Genomic DNA, 19,107 nt, shown 5'->3' on the forward strand with positions numbered 1-19,107 from the left:
GGTACAATGGGGAACGGAGGGGGTAGGGGGGAGCGCAATCTTTTTACTGATCATGAGAGATGAGAGACACCTCTCCTGCTCATATACTCGTCGTACTATGTGTCTTCGCATTTTGCGATTAAGCGTTTGTTTTTAACACCCTCAAAATTCAAACCAATAATATAATGAAGTAAACCAAAAATTCCTTTACTTAATTTTCAGACAATTAGAAAACCCACCACGTGCATACGGATTGGCGCCATGCGTCAGCCAATAGCAACTTGCCGCTGGGATTTGTTGTTGTTAGTAGTTGTAACTTTTGCCGCCATCCGCTGAGATCGCGCTCTTGCAGCTTGCATCATACTGATTTTGAACAGTAAGACGAGAAGCGTGGTGTCTAATTTCGCCAATGCTGTTCTCAGCATCCACCATCGGCTAGCCGTCAGCGAGGATTTTTGTCTTCTGAACATGTGCAGGAGTTTTCACTTTTCAGTTTTAAATTTGATTGTTGAAGGTAGTGTAAGTTTAGTTTGTACAATAACGCGGCTGTTAATCTCCACGCGAGTTTGCTCTCTTTGACGTGAAAGATCTAGTGGTCTTTCGCTATTAGCCTACCGATTGACGACGATCCTCGAGGATCTGATGGAAATTTCTTGCTTGCCTGTGCACTTTCTCCGAATTCTTTGTTATCAGTGGTATTTATGACTCTCCTCATTAAGTGACTCTGACATCATGGACTGTTCTTTTAAGCCGGTAAGCGTATTCTCATCATTCTCTCTTTTCCCACAAGATTGAACCTTTACTCTTATCAATGGTCACTGTCAGGTCCCCAGCCACTGTTCTTGGCTCATATCATATTAAGGAATACGCTATAGCGTGAAATACATTTCATGTACATACTCAACAGGTAAAACAGAAACCTGCAATGGTTATGATTCCCTAACTGGCCCATGTTTTGAGTGAAGATGTGTAGGTAACCACAAGAGCTCTCTGCAGGAACTATTTGTTGACCATGTGAATGATTCTCACACATTTTCTACACCTAAAAAATATCTAGGTTTTGCACCTGCCTATTTGTTGAAACTAGGTATAAGTTTGTCAAGCGAATATTGTACAAATTAATTGGTGAAAGCTGGAGCGGCTCAATAGCATTGTGATGTTTTTCAGTCTTATCTGACCAATTATTTTAGTCATCGACTGAATGTTTCACTCAATAATTTTATAGAATTTCTGTCACATTATACTAACTTTTTCTCATGATGATTCAGATGCATTCTTAAACCGAAAGAGAATTCTCAAAGGAAATTCTGTAATGTTCTAATGCTAGTAAGATCCTCTGGCTCTCACTTCCTGTAACTTCCAGCTTTTAAGGTGACTTAACCAAGACAAGAAGTCTGCGCTTATTGATTTGATACCTATGCAGCATTGTCACCTACCCAATGTAGAGACCACAACTTTATCTTGTCTAGGTTGGTTTCTTATTTGGAGAGGTTCTGAAGGAACTCTAACTGAACTTCTTACACTTACCCTTCAATTCTTATTAAGCACTGGAACTTGCCACCAAATCCGATGTGTTCCTAAGTAGATGGAAAAAAAATTTAAAGTCGTGAAGTTTGAATCTGATAGGAACATTTGTTTTCCTTGTATTTTTTTCCCCTTTTTACCTGAAATGTGGCTATCTAGATTTTTCAATGGCTTCTTACTTGTCTGACTAAAACTTTGCCAATTAGTACTTTTCATTCCTTCAATAATTCATTTCTAAGTACTTTATACCAAGTTGACCACCCAGATAGCACAAAAAGTTCGGAGAATATTCTGACAATGTTCCGACTTTTTGAGCAGCATTTGAATATTCAGAGAATATTCTGAGAATATTCTGGATCAGCAGGTAAACTCGGAATATTCTCAGAATGTCCTCTGAACATTCGAGCTGAGCTCGTACCCGCCCGTGGCGGCGCGGACCACCTGGTATATAGGTCCCATGTAATTTTCATGCTTCAAACGCGTTTTCTCGACATCACAAAAATGTCACACCTGATTTATGCACTGAACCCTTCATTTAGTTACGGGACTTGGAATTTCTTAGTTTTTTTCACTTTAATATTTTTTCATTTTTTTTCCTTCCTTAATTTTTTTACTACACTTATTAAATTCCGGGCCCGTCTCTTCGTTTTTCCGCGCTTAAACGAATCAATTTTTTAATTTTTTTAAAATGTATTAATTAATTTATATTATATATTATTATTTGATTTTCGATGGTAAAATCTATTTATATATTTTTATGGGGTATTTTGTTAAAATTACTTTTATTACTTATTTTTTCAATTGCTTTCATACTTATAATATATTTATTTATTTTCTTGATTATTTACCAATTGCTGTAGGTATTTATTTATTTTCTTGATTACATAATTGAATTCATTCATTTTTTTAGTTTAATTTGTATTAAAAGGTCTCAAAATTTCTGATACTTAGCTCCAAAATTAAAAAAAACCCGGAAATGACCTTTTTTTCTTTTTTTTCTTGCTGGTAATAAGGTTTCGTGTCTAGCATTTACAGGCAATTTTAGACTGCGCGTTTATTGCACGTAGACATCGAGGGATGTTCAACCACATCCATGCTTCAGGCTTTTCAAATTTCCAGGGATTAAGTCGAGTAGGATCTGCTTCAGAAGATTTATTGCTCAGTTTCCCGTAAATTTGATGCCTCAATCGGGATTCGACCCCGGGATCCAATGACACTAATTCAGACGCGCTGACCATCAGGCCAACTTGGCTGGCGAATCTTGCGTGAGATCTATCTATACAGTTATGCAGTTCAGTCATTGCGCATATTTTTAAAATCCACTTCCCCGCCCGGCCTGAACTCGGCGGCAACCTATTTGACGTCACACTGGCTGCTCCCATAAGGAATACATTGCAGGCAGCCAGTGATACGTCATCGCGCAGGAGAGTTCCGAAACTCGTCGTCGGGAAACAGCAGCTACCTCGTGCAATGTGAAGTACATACTCCAGTTCCAGTGTTTTATAATTTATAATTGAAGTGATTGATCGTAGTTTGACTTTTGCGGCTTCTTGGTTTTAAGGTGAAGCATTTTCCAGCTGTGTATTTATTTATTTATTCACTTTTCCGTCTCTGAGATTTGATATTTCCATCAACACATCCATCCTAACCTTCACTTACCTATCATGAGTTCATGACCTGTTGAGCCTGTAGGTCCAGCTAGCTTTCCCACCTTGAGCTTCCCCTCTTCCGTATTGAACATGTACCAACACCTGTTAGATTCGCATATGTTTCTCTATCAAGCAAGCATTGCAATCATGCTGGATTTTTAGTGTATTTCCACAGTTAGGGGTAAATGATTTGGATTATTCAACTATTTTTGAGGTTAGAATATTTTGTGGCATGCTGTAGGTACTGTAAGGAATTATTCTTGTCAGAATTACTATTGTTGTCTGGATTTATTCTTTGCTGAAGATGAGTGGACCGAGTCGGCACCATCGAAAAAAATATTGTTATGCTAGTAGATCTACCAAGTTTAGAAGGGTAATTGAAGCCGAGAGGAGAGGGGAAGGAGTGCAGTCCTCTGATGAAGAGTCATCATCTTCGCCAGATTCGTGTTTACTTGGTAGTCAGGAAGATGAAAGTTCTGGTACACATGAAGTTCATGGCGCTTCAGTTGATGTCGAAAACTCTGTGACAGACCACTCTTCAGTCAGTGAAAATCTTAGTGAGTTTGACAATATCGATAATGGTAGTGAAAATGGTGATTCCCCTGGCTTTCATTCGCATTATGAATCATCTGATTCAGATGAGAGTTTTGTGAACATAGATTCTGATTTTGAGTTTGACGATTTCTCTGATCTTCATAGTGAGGAAGAAGATTTGTTCGAGGAAGATTATGATACACCCAAACTTACCCTATTAGACAATTTACGGATCTGGGGGGTCAAGTTTAAAGTTACCAAGTCTGCTACATCTGCCCTTCTTCGAATTTTGAAGACTACCAATCCAGCAGAACTTCATACGCTACCACTGGATGCCAGAACTCTAATGAAAACCCCACGTAAAGTGGATATCGTAAAATTAGAGAAAGCCGGTGGTGAGTTCTATTATTTTGGGTTATGGAAGGGCATTCAGAATGCTCTTGAGCGATCTAGGGAAAAAATTACAAATGTTTCAATGGTATTCGGCGTAAATGGTTTACCTTTGTTCAAAAGTAGTGGTATTCATTGTACCCCCATTCTAGGGAAAATAATCTCTGTTCCGGATATTCGACATCATGTCTTCCCAATCGCAATTCACTGCGGTGAAAATGATAAACCACAAGATGCGAAGGAGTTCCTGGATCCGTTTATTGACGAGGTGACTGATCTGATTAATAACGGCGTAAAATTCAAAGGCAATCTCTATAACTTTACTCTAAAAGGTTTCTCTTGTGATTGCCCCGCCAAATCATTTATTTTATGTTCTATTGCTAGCAATGGCAAGTATTCTTGCACCAAATGCATTCAAGAAGGTGTGTGGTCTCAGCTGTGCCAGAGGACTTACTATCCTCTAGTTGATGCCCCATTGAGAACGCATGCAGATTTCATTAACAAAACAGTGCCGCATTTTCACAATGGTGACTCGCCTCTTCTGAGAATCCCACAGATTAATTTCATTGATTCTTTTCCGCTTGACTATCTCCATCTAATATGCGTTGGTGTAGTGAAGACACTTGGAAAATTATGGGTGTTTAAATCCAAAAATAATGCCAAAATCTCTGACGAACTCATTTCTCAGGCATCTGGGCGAATGTTATTTTTTGGTAAATTTATACCCTCTGAATTCGTTCGCAGGTCTAGACCACTGGAAGATATTAAGCGGTGGAAAGCGACAGAGTTTCGTCTTTTTGGTTGCTACTTAGGCCCTTATGTGCTAGACGGTATTCTTAGTGAGCAGCGTCTTGGCAATTTTGTATTGTTGTATGTTGCCCTAAGACTTATGTTGCACCCAGCTCGGTGCAAAGATCATAAAGAAATTGCAACTGCCATTCTTGTTGAATTTGTAGAAAACTGTAAAATCGCGTATGCCGAAAATCTTCTGACCCACAATTTCCACAACTTGATACACTGGCCCCAGAATCTTGATTCTTTTGATGATATGGAGGATTGTAGCACCTTTGATTTTGAATCCTTCTTACAGTATATAAAACAACTTGTCGTTAAAGGTGATGAACCATTGCCACAGGTTGTGAAACGTATCTCGGAAGCAGACGCGTGTCCACCATCACTGCCCACAAAAAGTACAAATTTCCCAAGGTGCTCAATGCCGTACCGTTGTCGTGGGCGTTTACTGTTAGAAGGATGTGTTAGACCCACTTATCAAACTGTGCATTTCCCTTCCTTTAAGCTCTCTATCTTTGCCAGGGATAGCTGTTTCACAACTTTAGATGGCAGTGTCTTCGTTTTGCGGAATATTTGCACTGCTTCTGAATCAAATGATATTCTGCTTGTTGGGCGGAAGTTCTTGCAGAAAAAAGACGTTTTTGTCAGTCCTTGCCCAAGTTCAGATTTGAAGATTTTTTCAGTGTCCAACCTATCAGAAATGATGATTGTTCCAGTAGGTGATGTTCAGTACAAGAACATGCTGTTGCCATTCAAATCAGAATTTGTGGTTCAGCCTCTCTTACACACCTCATAATAATTTTTTTACCTCCAGTTCTTGGTACACGATCAAATATTCTTAAAAGTATGGACAAAATGATGAGCCTTCTGTCGCTCAACATTTAGATGTACCAACAAAATTGGTGGCCCCTCTCAATTTTGAAAGTAGATGGTGTGCTCAGAGATCATTCATGACTTACGATTTCATAGAGCAATCTAGATTTCTAAATATTTGTATTGAAAAACTGGGAGTTTCGCATAATTTTGTACTTATTTAGTTTGAACTTTGGATTTTGTATCACGAACTTGAAGGAAAAAGGGATGAAACTTCATTAGCTGGCAGTGCTTTGGTTACTTTGGCGTGAAGTGTGAAGCTGTGTGAATCCAGTAAGGTTCATTTAAGAGTCCTCCCTCCCTCACTCACCTTTTCCTTTTAAAATTCCTTTTTCCATCAGATACTTATAATTTTTGCATCAATCAATCTTAGACTGGTTATACTCCGCCAAAGTAAGTAAAAGTGAATTATTACCTTTTGTTTTTTTGTCAGATGTGACTCAGTTTCCTTAGTGTTTGGGTCAAACTGCTCAATTTTTTTTCTGCTCTCTAAATTTTCTTTAAAGATTTTTGAAACCCACTTTGTTGGAACGTATGACCCTGTTCTTTTTCAAGGAACTCAAATTAAAAATTATTCATTCGCTACTTTCTTTTTATTTTGTTTCAGTGGAACTCACAACTGTTACAATGACCTGATTCTCTTGATAAAAACTATAGATTGTTGCTGAGAAAATTTTTCTTTTTCCAAATTTTACAATCGTTGATGCTTTGTAGTGTCAAAAATTTATACCCTTGCTATTATTTTCTGCTCTCATTTGATAACACTACCATGTTTTGAAGAAATTGCAATAGAGCTTCATCTATCAAGTTTTCTTGTACAGGTGAAATTAAGTGCATGTGTGCAAATGCTAATGAAGTTGAAAGTAGACTCAAACTGTATCTTGCCTAGGTTATAGTCCGATTCTTCACTGTATTTTCTGATTAATTATTGTAATTACTATAATTATGTTGTAACTAATTCCATTTCTATTCAACAGATTCAAAATGAAAACGTATTTGGTGGGGATTTTCCCCTTTGATGATACCGTTGACATAATTCGAGAATCGTGGCTGTGCGGATACAACGATGAACTGGAACAGCTGTGCCAATTTCCTGCAGTACATGGAGACAAAAAAAAACTAGAAGATTTGCTGAATACCTGCGAATTTCCTGATGATGCATGGCCAAAATATGTTATAGTTCCGAAGCGGACTGGTATCGGTAAGAAATACTGTTGCATTACTTTTACGTACTTGCTCATTAGCATCAGGTTCAGGAGGATTTGTGCTGTGTCTTATGAATTGAATGTCTCTTGTATCATTGGTTTATTTTCTGACGATATGGAAGATTTTCAATCAAGTAATTTTTCTTTAGTAAGAGACAAAGCATATTAAAAAAATTATGTCGCCGGACTCAGCGAATAAAAACAGTGCCCTATTGCTCTTCTTTGTTGACTGCCTGTAAAACAAATTTGAGTACTTAATACATTCTACCGTGTGAGCGGGTGGCATTTACAAAATATGTGGCTGTACAGCGAAGTGCTAACTGTGTTGTCTTAAATTTTTTTAAAAATTATGTATTTACGTATGTTATACTTATTTCTTTGTCTGATTGCAGAATCGTATCAAGAAGCGGTCCGTATTCAAAAAATTATACAGGAGGATGAAAATGGAGCAACCACGGACCAAGATAAACTTGGTAGAGGGTTTCGAAATCGGAAACGAAATACGTTCCTTGAGTCATCTGATGAAGATGTTCCAAAATGTAAGAAGAGTAAAAGCAACAAAAGCGAAGCTAGAAAGAAGCAAAAAGAAGCACAAAACAGCGCTCGGAGCCAGTGTGCGTCTGCTTTGAGCAATTTTACACTACCGAACTGCAAATCTTTTCGGATCCCTTCACCGTCTCAAATGGTACAAAGCAATACAAATGTCCAGAAAAATGGGATTCATAGTCAAAAAGGTGAAGGGTTTGCGCACTCTACTCAGAAAGGTCGTAAAGAAAATCACCATACTTTGAGAGAAATCAGTAATGTCTCTCAGATTCTCAAAAATACCAAAGAGAATCATCATGCTAAAAGACCAGTAAGCAATGCAAATGCCCAGAAAAAAGAGATTCAAAGTCAAAAAGGTAAAGGGTTTGCGCATTCTACGCAGAAAGGTCATAAAGAAAATCACCCTGCTGTGAGAGAAATAAGCAATGTCTCTCAGATTCTCAAAAGTACCAAAGAGAATCATCATGCTGAAAGACCAGTAACCAATGCAAATGCCCAGAAAAATGGGATTCAAAGTCAAAAAGGTGAAAGGTTTGCGCACTCTACCCAGAAAGATCATACAGAAAATCATCCTGCTCTGAGAGAAATAAACAATATTTCTCAGATTCGGAATGCAAAAGTCCAACCGAAAGATCAAGTCAAACACAATTTTTCTCATAGAAATCGGATTCAAGTCAACTGCAACACTACTCAAAACAATCGGAATCAAGTCAACTGCAACCTTGCTCAGAAGCATCAAAATCAAGTCAATCGCATCATTGCTCAGAACAATCAAAATCAAGCCAACCACAACACTGCTCAGAACAATCAAAATCAAGTTAATCGCGTCACTGCTCAGAACAATCAAAATCAAGTCCATCGCAACACTGGCCTGAATCAAGTCAACCGCAACATTTCTCTGAACAATCGGAATCAAGGCACCCGCAATATTTCTCAAAACAAGCAGATTCAAGCCAACCGCAACACTTCTCAAAACAATCAGAACTCAGCAGACCACGATGATGTTTCAACAAGGTTGCGCCATGTTGAAGGTAGGTAATGTTTTGACCTATTGGATTTTAAAAATGCACAGTTGAATACATAGTTGATTGATTGCAACGAAGTGAAATCATTCTTTGATCTCAGGTGCTATATATGAGTAGCCTACTTTCATGAACTTTCAAAAGTCTTTGAAACAACAATCCTTTTCCTTCATGATTTGTAATTTTATAAATGCTATCATTACTTACGTTCGGTTTGATGCAGGTAAACTCGAACTCATATTGGAAAAACTTAGCCTGACCAATGAACTTGCACAAAGATCCAACAAGAAAATGACCGGCATTAAATTAGCTGTTGACGGGAGTACAGAGATTTTAAAAGAAGTTCAAGCGAAAATGGCAGAAATGGCAGTTTCTAAAATTTGCACCGCAACAGATGAGATTGAAAAACGCTTTCCCATGAATTCCATTCAGGAGTTGGAACTGATGGATCATGACCTCTCTGACCCTGAGTTCAGAAAAAAATTTGTAAGTCTTCTAAGTTTTAACCTCGGACTCTTTATGACTCCTAATTCTCCTTGTCTCATTCTTTTGCTCACTTTATATGAATGAGGAAGGCTGTTTTTACATTTTACAGTCTGATTCTTTGAAAAATAACTCTAGAAAACTCACCAGCCTCATCAATATTTGAACATTTTTGGAAATTACTCTCGGTAACTGTTCAGAAAATAGGAAAAGTCAGGTTCCTTAGAGTTCTCTCTTCCCTCTAAATTTCACCTAAATCTGATGTGCATTTTGTGAATCCAGGAATTTGAATACGTAATTCCGCCCTGAACTTCTGTCTTTGAACAGTCCTTAGGTCTTACTTCTACTTAAGGCTCTTCAAACCACAAATAAATAACAAAAATTTGAAATGATATGCTTTGATTATTGCATTATTTTCTCTGTTCTCTGCCTAGGTCTTGCACTTCAGCAGGAAGAATGCAGAATCTGTTGGGGATTCTGTGAGAAATATAGTTAAAATATTGATGACCGATGGACTTGCCTCAAAATTCTCATGGACTGGTCACAAAGCAGGAAAAGAAGCCTTGAACCAATATACCATGTTCATCACTGCTTTTCAAGGTAACCAATGATTTAAGTTTCTTTAGAGTGGTGGTTAGTCTCTGGAAGAAGGAAATAGTACTCGTCTCTTGACGGGATTTCTCTGTCTCTAGGCCCAGTGAAGGATGCAGAAGGGCCATTGCCAAACTGCAAATTTTTATGTATTCAAATTTGAGGCCTTCACTCTGCATGGACTATCTTTTCATACCTTTAATTGACTCAATGTTGTCAATTTTTTCCACATTTTCTTGTAGCCGCTATGTATAATGAAGAGGAAACTTCAGGTGGGGAAATAATTTAGCGCTTCCTTGAAAAATAATATAAAAAAAGAAGAAAACTTATCAACGTGACATCTTAAATTTTTTGAGAGATCCTAGCATTTTCTCTGTTTTGGGGGTACAGTATTTTTGTGTGAGTTTGTTGATCATATTATTTAAGTCCGAGGGTCCTTTTTCTCAAATAACCTCACATGACGCAATGATGATTACTCAAGTAATTTTTCCTTCCTTTCTCAAGTTTCTGATCAGGGGCTACATTTTATATGTGTTTTTTTTTTTTCTTTTTCCACACTCGCTCTCTCCCTCTCTTTCTTTCAGCATTTCTAAATTTCAAGCTTGAGGATTATAATTATCTTTTTCTTTGTACAATTTCCAGATGCAGTCAGAGTAGGTCACAACGTTTTGGATAAAGAGATAGATGGCCCATTTAAAAGATGGTTGGTTAAAGCTAAGGAGCGATTGGATGCGAGGTGAGATTTCATCCTTTTAGATTGCCTTGTAAGACTTTTAACGCAATATTTTTTCTGTTTTTTAAGGATATTAGACTGGAATTCTTAGGTTTCCCCTTGTTTTTGAATACTAATAGAGCTACCTCCAGCAAAAAAATTCAGTCAGCATGCCATTTTTAACGTTTTAAGGAGCTGCATGAAATATCTTTGAGCAGGAAGTACCTCGATCAGCCAGCGCGGGGTCTTTGAAAGTAATAGTATTCAGTGGTACAGAAATCTTAACGTCTGCCATCTGTAAGACATCAACTACCTGCATGTCAGAGGGGTTGCACTTACAAGGTTTTGATTTTTGAGTAGAGCTATTACAATTCAACGTCATCCAAAGTGACATTTATGTAAACTATTTTATTTATTTTTTATTTTATTTTTTAATATCAATTTTCATGTTTTTTAAATTAGAGTTTGAAATGATGCATGCTTCTTCCTGTTGTTGTAGGGGTGAAAGTGAAGACATTGTTGATAACCAAGATGAAGTAGAAGGTGAATGTGAATTTGAGAGACGTGAAAATGAAAGTCGAGATGTATTTGAAACCAGTGATAATGAAAACGAAGATGGTGGAGAGGAAAATCCTGAAACCAGTGATAATGAAAACCAAGATGGTGGAGAGGAAAATCCGGATGATTTTTTGAATGATTGTTGTAACGAGAATGGAAATGAAAGTCAGGATGACTTTTTGACATATCGCCGCAATGAACATGGAAATCAGGAAGACTTTTTGAATCATCGTCGTATTGAGGACGAGCATCATAGTCAGGATGACTTTTTTAACTATCCGTGTCACGATGGAAGGCTGTCTGAAAAAAGTGATAAAGAAGATGATGATTCTGATGATGAAACTTATTTCTCTGGGTAACTCTTCACTGTGAATGCATTCAATTTTTCCCACAAGTATTAATTTCTAATATTCCCTCAATACTTTATTATATTTTTTGAATTTGGTTTTGTTCTTGTTTTATTCTTGTTTCATTCACTCCCCTTAATTTTCAAGTTAATTCAATCTGAGGCATAAATCGATGGTGAGATTCCTAAAACCCGCAAAGTCTTGTCATATTCTCATTTCTATAAGAAAAACTAATGGATATCATTTTTAAATAGTTTGGCCAATTCTTTAACATTATAAGGTCCATGTTTTCTGAACTATTCTATCAAAGAAACCAATTAGGTTCTCTTTATGAAACAGAAAAAACAGTGGCATTTTTGAAACTCAATAGAGATGAATGTTCATAGATTTTCAGTATCAAAATGATGCCAGTAATGTTCAAACAAAGTGATGGGAGCAGTGATAATACATACAAGTTATTTCTACAACTACTAAATATATTTTTTCACTTACTTATTGGAATTGCCAATTCGGTAGCATCTCTTTGTTTTTTCGTTCTACTTTTCTCCTCGGTACTTGGTTCCATTTGACATTTGTTCTATTGTACCTGTTAATTTTTTTCCTACCATGTTGTTAATTTCAATTTGTTACATTTATTTAAAAGGGACTATCTGCTCGTCGATTCAAATTCTAAACTTGTCATTTTAATTTTTGCAGTCAGTACAGTAGCTGCCCTTGTGCATCCTACAAAGTACAAGCTACTTAAAGTAAATATAACATTTCTAAAATCAATAGGCTTACAAAATTAAAGTTTAGGTCGCTGACACATTGAATCTGTCCATAACAACATATGTATCTTCAAGAGCTGCTATTGAGGTACGTCTTCGCAGCATTTCTTTAGTCATGCAGATAGACCTCCTGATAAATGGATGCAATTAAAGTGCAAATGTTAACATTAATATATTGCGATGTTACCTTTTTTGTGACTTGATAGTTAAAGATTTGTTCATATTATTATTATTATGAAGTTTATTAATTAATACTGTTCAGGGGCCATTCAAGTATTACATAATCCACTGGGGGGGGGGGGGGGTTTGTGAGCCAGTGCTACGGTGTGCTTCAAGGGGGAAGGGGGTCAAGCCCAACGTTAGGTAACCCATCCAATCCCAGGGGAGGGGGGGAATAAACTTGTGAGGATAACGCGATTTTCTCAAAATTTTATTGATTTTATTTCTTAAAATTAAGGAGGAGTGGTCAGGCTAGCGTTACGTATTTCGTAAGCATGGGGGTAAGGGCTGCGTCACAATGGGGGGAGGAGCCCAGAAAGACGGAAGAAGTGCGTTACGTAATACTTGAACGCCCCCTCATCAGCAAATATGAGGATCCTCACTTGTGATACCTGTTTTGTGACTTACGGTAATTGATATTAAATTTATTATGTTATCTCATTTTCTTTATTTTTTCTAGTACGTAAGAGTTTCTCAGGGGAAATCTTTGTGATTAGAGCCCCAAATTTTTGTTTTCTTCTTAAAAAAAGGTGCAGTAAAGCAATGTTAAAGCACACAAGTAGGTGTTATTTTTGGTGCTCGAATTGTAATTTTTATTTTCTCATTTGACTACTTCTCCAGCTCAAGCTAACATCAGCGTTCTGTTCTCAATCGTCTGCAGCTCATTTGCCAAATTCGATTTTTGAATAAAGATACTTCTTTCGTTTTTCCCCTCTAGATTTTATGGTATCTTATTTCAAAGTTTCCACTGCCAGCTTCAATTACTGTAGTATCATGAATTTCCACCTACATATTTTTTTTCTTTTTTCTAACGAGCAATCACTGTGCTGTCAATACTTTTATTTTTATAAGGTATCATTGTATTTTTTGGTAATGTCTAGGAAAATAATCATGATTTTAAAATTAAATGCGTGTCGAAGTTACAATTTCAATTCCTTATCGTCATTTAGCTTCAATTACTGTAGTATTATAAATTTCCACCGTCAATATTTCTTCAAATCATCATCATCAGCAAGTATGTCAATTCTCAATTGTGTTACCTGTTTTGAGACTTTCGGTAATTTATATTAAATTTATTATGTTTTTCATTTTCATTATTTTTTCTAGTACGTAAGAGTTTCTCAGGGGTAATTTATATTAAATTTATTATGTTTTTCATTTTCTTTATTTTTTCTAGTAGGTAAGAGTTTCTCAGGGGAAATCCTTGTGATAAGAGCCCCAAATTTGTATTTTCTTCCTAAAAAAAGGTGCAGTAAAGCAATGTTAAAGCACACAAGTAGGTGTTATTTTTGGTGTTCGAATTGTAAATTTTATTTTCTCATTTGACTACTTCTCCAGCTTGAGCTATTATCAGCGTTCTGAATAAAGATACTTCTCTCGTTTTTCCTCTCTAGATTTTATGGTATCTTATTTCAAAGTTTCCACTGCCAGCTTCAATTACTGTAGTATCATGAATTTCCACCTACATATTTTTTTTTTTTTTCTTTTCTAACGAGCAATCACTGTGCTGTCAATACTTTTATTTTTATAAGGTATCATTGTATTTTTTGGTAATGTTTAGGAAAATAATCATGATTTTAAAATTAAATGCGTGTTGAAGTTACAATTTCAATTCCTTATCGTCATTTAGCTTCATTTACTGTAGTATTATAAATTTCCACCGTCAATATTTCTTCAAATCATTATCATCAGCAAGTATGTCAATTCTCAATTGTGTTACCTGTTTTGTGACTTTCGGTAATTTATATTCAATTTATTATGTTTCTCATTTTCTTTATTTTTTCTAGTAGGTAAGAGTTTCTCAGGGGTAATTTATATTAAATTTATTATGTTTTTCATTTCCTTTATTTTTTCTAGTAGGTAAGAGTTTCTCAGGGGAAATCCTTGTGATAAGAGCCCCAAATTTGTGTTTTCTTCCTAAAAAAAGGCGCAGCTAAGCAATGTCAAAGCGCACAAGTAGGTGTTATTTTTGGCGTTCGAATTGTAAATTTTATTTTCTCATTTGACCACTTCTCCAGTTCAAGCTATCATCAGCGTTCTGTTCTCAATCGCCTACAGCTTATTTGCTAAATTTGATTTTTGAATAAAGATACTTCTTTCGTTTTTCCTCTCTAGATTTTATGGTATCTTATTTCAAAGTTTCCACTGCCAGCTTCAATTACCGTAGAATCATGAATTTCCACCGACATTTTTTGTTCCCCCCTGTTACGAGAAATCCCTGTACTGTCAATTCTTTCTTAAAAAAAATATTACAATTTGTAATGACCAGAAAAATAATCATGATTTTAAAATTAAATGTGTGTCAAAGTCGCAAATGATCATTCAACACGCAAATGTATTTAATTTTAAAAGTGTCTTGATTTCCTTCCTTTTTTTGAATGCCATAGAAAATGTTCAATTTTTTTTCTATCAAAATTTAAAAAAAAAATCTTGAACATTTCCTGTTCTTCAATCGTTAAAAAATAAAATGTCCGTGGAAATTTTTATGTGGAATTTTCTTCTCTGTAATGTCCCACGGATGTTCTTTGATGGAACATTCCCAGAATATTCCTAGAATATTCCTAATGTTCTGAACTTGTTTCATTCACACTTTCTCAGAATGTTCTGAGAATATTCCGAGAACATTCTCAGAATATTCTGAGAATGTTCTGGATTTATCAATGAATGTCCTCAGAATATTCTCTGAATATTCCTGTGCTATCTGGGCATCCAATAAACGTTAGGGAGAAAATTTGAATTTTCTGGCTTTGCTACATTTTTTCCAAACACTAAGTATCTCTAAACCACAATTCTTTGATGTTTTAGGAACCTATGATAGGTGATCATCAATTAATTGGAGATAGTCAATTACTTAGACTTTCTGAGCAGTATTTGAATGGTCGTCGTACAAGTAAGTATCTAATGGTAACTTGTTTATCCCATCGCTAATTAAATTTCTCCCTGAAATATTTCTCACCTACTCATTCTGTCTGATATTCTTGCTTAGACCTACAAAAAGGAGGCACTTGTCCCCTTGTGATAACATTTCAAGCCTGTAATGGCTTTCAGTTTAAGGAAAAGGCATGCACAGCTTTAAGCTAACAGAGTGGAATTACATTTTTATCATGTGAAAATCAAAGGAAAACTTCTTCCTTTGGAATTTCAAATAATACATTTGAAAATTTAGAAACTGATCAATCCTTAACCTGCTCCTCCAGAACCTCCTAATTTTTTACACCTGAAGGACCCTAGTTCAATAGTAGTTAATATTAAATGTGACAATAATTTGGACTACATTTTGCAATTTGGAACTATAAATTCTAGCCCGGTTTAAAAACAATGTATGTGCCATTAGTTTCCCTGTGCACATAAGTGTTTTTCCAGTTGAGCCAGAATTTACAGTTCCGAATTGCCAAATGCAGTCCATTTGATACAGACAGTCTCAGAATCTGATGTGAGTTAGATGTGTGAATCAAATATTTAGCAAGAGATTGAAAAATGATCACTTTAGTGAGAAATAAATGAAACGCTTTTGTGATGATGACACTAATTATTTATCGTAAGGCTTAAGTTATTACTCTGAGTTCCTTTATTTGCTGTAAGAGAAAGCGGAAACAGGTTCTGCTTTAGAATTTGTAATTAATACATGGATAAATGTTTGATTTTCTTTTTTACTTTCAGATAATCGTCAAGGACTGTGTGTCAGTGGACAAACAATTTTAGAACTATACACTGCTATTCAAAGACGAATTTATCCTGTCAGTCCGAAAATAATTTGCATGATCGGAACCAATGATCTTACAAGGGTACGTAAACATCATTACATACTCAATGACAATGATAGTAACAATTGATAACACATGATTTAAAACAATCAATATTTCCATAATACAATTTATGAGCTTATATTAAACAGTGCTCAGTGAGATTAATAGAGTCTAAAGTATCAGGAGAATACATGATAAACTTATTCATAAATTGAAAAATAATCAGAATTGTATCAATTACATAATTTATTCCGAATTGAGTTTGTTGCTTGATATTTTCAAGCTGCAATGTGTGCAAGCTCACTTTTGATTGTTGTGATTGTCAAATTTGACAGATGATGAGATAAGATGTAATTACTTGAATATCAAGATCAGAAATTTTTCTCTTTAAAGAGTTAAACTCTGCTTTAGGTCTATTCATGTGATGTTTTTGTCACATGGAAAGTCTGACTCAACGTTATGGCTGAATCCGAATCCATCTTTTGTGTGTCCATCCTTTTTGGGTTTTTGAATCCTCCAGGCAACTGTTAATCTGACAGTGCAATTGAAATAGGCTGGAGATCCTTTTTCTTGCATTTTAAAAAGGCTCAAAATCCCCTAACTGGGTTGTTGACATGACATAAGAAGGCTCTTAATAATCAGGTGTTTCAAAAAAATTTAAGCATACATAAAGTTGTCCCTGTGTTTTTATTATATTTCACAGAGAACTAGTCAGCTTGGCTTCCATCACTTAACCCTCCATAGTATGAATTAACTTTAGATCTCAGATTCTGGGGGGACACTAATTTTTTTTGTAGCTTGCATAAAAAACATTGAGTACCAAATTTGTTTTCAAAATTTTAAATTCAGACAATCGGTTACCTATTCGAAAAAAGAAAAAACTAATGAGAATTTGTAATATCATGCCACAGAGGAAAGATTCAATTTTTAAAAACCCCTAAAATATGTTGCTGCGAATTCATAACACCATGCCACAGGGGGTTAATTTATGTGAGCATTATCAAATCTTAGCATATAAATCTTTACAGATGTGGTCAGCAATCAAATAAAAAGTTTAAAGATGGACTAAGATTTACTCGGAATAGTCAAGGTAGGTAAAAAAAAAATCCATGAAACAGTCCTTAGGAAGGAAGAAAGTATTTGTGAATTTTGCATTTTAAACTGTGGTTTATGAGATTTTTCTCCAAAGAACAAGATATATTAATTTTACGTTTAAGTTATCAAGTCAAGGGTTATTCGATTTTTCCCATGAAGTAAATTGGGATGAAGGGTATATCTGAGATTTTGTCAGGTGATTTAAATTTCTTTTACAGAAAGACCATATTAAAAAAGTAAAAGTTTCCAAAAATTTGAAGGAGTTGCATCGGGATCAATTTTTAATCATTGCCTGTCCTGCTTTTCCCCCCTCAGAATTCCTCTATTGAAAGCATGATTGATAACATGAACAGTCTAGTGAATCTGCTCCTCAAAGAAAGGCAGGTGAAAAAATTGATTTTGTTGACTGCGCCCCCTGTACCTAAACTAGCAAAGGTCAAATCTCATTGGAAGTGTCTTCGAATATTCAACGATCACATTGCAAGTTTGGCAAATGGTAAGTTTCTATGATTTCTCCCCCTTTCCATATCTGATCCATAGTTTGTATAAAATTAGCTGAATACAATGGACCCCTAGGGAAGGTATGAATTAAAGCACCACCCAACATGTTTTCCCTTCAAAATATCACAAGGAAAATTTACCTCACAAGAGGATACCTGAAAATCAACTCATAAACACACTATTAGTGTTTGCAATGAACATTGATGAAATGGCATTTGTAATTAGATGTCATTTGCCTAACTTCTGTCCATCTATGTTAACAGTGTTTGATAATCTCTAGATCAAAATTTAATTTCTGAACTTCCTGTTGTGTGAATCGTTTCCCACATAAGCTTTTGAAACGAAAGCATGTTATGCTTTTTTTTAGTTTGGACGATGTCTAGTGCCCCATTCAAACAAATGAATGCCTCCTGTTCTCCTCCAAACTTTTATTAGCAACTGGGTAATTAGAATGATGCAATTCAATATCATATCCATGCCATCATCTCATTGCCAAGTTGTCTTAAAAGGTTAACATATTTTTTCTTTTTCTTTGATTTCTTGCAAAGAATTCTTGAGGATTCTTGATTTTTGTCCAGCATGAAATGGAGACCTTAGATGAACTGACCAACTTGAATCCATCGGTGTGATAGGTTTATCTGGCGCTGTAACAAAATTGTAATCAAACGTAAAAACAGTGAGGCTTACTGTGAATGACTTTCATTTAAACTGGAAAGATTTTTTATGAACTCATGCCCTCATCAAGAAAAGAAAGGAAGTCTTATTGGAAAAATGTGTTTACTTCATTAATGACCTCTCAGTAGTTGAATTTTGAAAAAATCACTTGTCCCCGAGTAAATTCAAACCAATCTAGGCGGGTATAGAGCGTACAGCATCTATTGGGATCCAGCTTGCACTGGAGCTCTAAAAAATTGAGAGCTAGAGAGGCGTAAGTTGCTAATTCAGAGCAAGCATCAGGAGACGAGTTGCAACTTTAAATAGTCACCTGAAATTTGCAAACAATAAGGAAATGATGGTTGTCACAGGTGAAAGAGTGAGGAGATTCTTAGGAATAAGTACGTTTTTGTTATTTCGAGTGCAAGAGACCTGTCTTTTGCCTCAGTATTCAAGTTGAGAATTCCTTTGTGTCCTAAGCTTTCATGAAATTTTTCAACTTTAGACATCTTTTTAAAGTATTCCAGAAAATGTCCCTTCATTCCTTTGCCTGCAATATTTTCTAGTAAGAATACTATCGAACAGTTTTGAATGATTAATTCTTTGGGCCAATATAATTAACAATCAATTTTTTCTGCCGAGGTTTAGATAAGTGATAATTGGTAATATCCCATTAGTCCACAAATTTCATGTTTCAGCAGGGTTAAAAATTCAGTCGGATGATAGAAATAATTGATGAGAAAGTCGGATAGTCAAAATTCTTCTGTAATTTGTGATAACTAGAAGGAAAGAAGTCTTACTGGTTCTTGAATTTTTCCCCCAATAGTGCCGTAGAGATTTTTTTTTTTATATTAAAAATTATTAATTATTCTTATTATTTTTTATTTTGATTTTCCTTTTATTTTTGTTTTTTATCAAAA

At 35.6% G+C, this 19,107-nt stretch overlaps 2 protein-coding genes across 3 annotated transcripts in view; both read left to right on the top strand.

Annotated features, from left to right (window-relative positions):
- The first annotated feature begins 131 nt into the window (after nt 1–131).
- LOC109032914 (uncharacterized) overlaps nt 132–19,107 on the top strand; it is a 28,958-nt gene continuing 9,982 nt past the window's right edge. Inside the window, exons 1-4 of the mRNA XM_019045261.2 lie at nt 132–732; nt 14,997–15,081; nt 15,852–15,976; nt 17,348–17,528. Of these exons, the coding sequence (XP_018900806.2) occupies nt 712–732; nt 14,997–15,081; nt 15,852–15,976; nt 17,348–17,528 (412 nt within the window). The 5' untranslated portion in view covers nt 132–711. The remainder of the gene's footprint in view (nt 733–14,996; nt 15,082–15,851; nt 15,977–17,347; nt 17,529–19,107) is intronic.
- LOC109041512 (uncharacterized) lies at nt 2,576–14,305 on the top strand. Of its 2 annotated transcripts, XM_072298295.1 has the most exons (8): nt 2,576–3,064; nt 6,115–6,134; nt 6,719–6,942; nt 7,339–8,523; nt 8,738–9,000; nt 9,432–9,597; nt 10,231–10,324; nt 10,800–14,305. In XM_072298295.1, the coding sequence occupies exons 3-8, from the start codon at nt 6,726–6,728 to the stop codon at nt 11,215–11,217; spliced, it is 2,343 nt and encodes a 780-aa protein (XP_072154396.1). In that variant the 5' UTR covers nt 2,576–3,064; nt 6,115–6,134; nt 6,719–6,725; the 3' UTR covers nt 11,218–14,305. The 2 variants fall into 2 exon arrangements, with proteins under 2 accessions (XP_072154396.1, XP_072154395.1); XM_072298294.1 differs by lacking the exon at nt 6,115–6,134 and having other exon boundaries at nt 2,588–3,064.

This window comes from Bemisia tabaci, chromosome 3 (assembly GCF_918797505.1).
Source record: "Bemisia tabaci chromosome 3, PGI_BMITA_v3".
NCBI lineage: Eukaryota > Metazoa > Arthropoda > Insecta > Hemiptera > Aleyrodidae > Bemisia > Bemisia tabaci.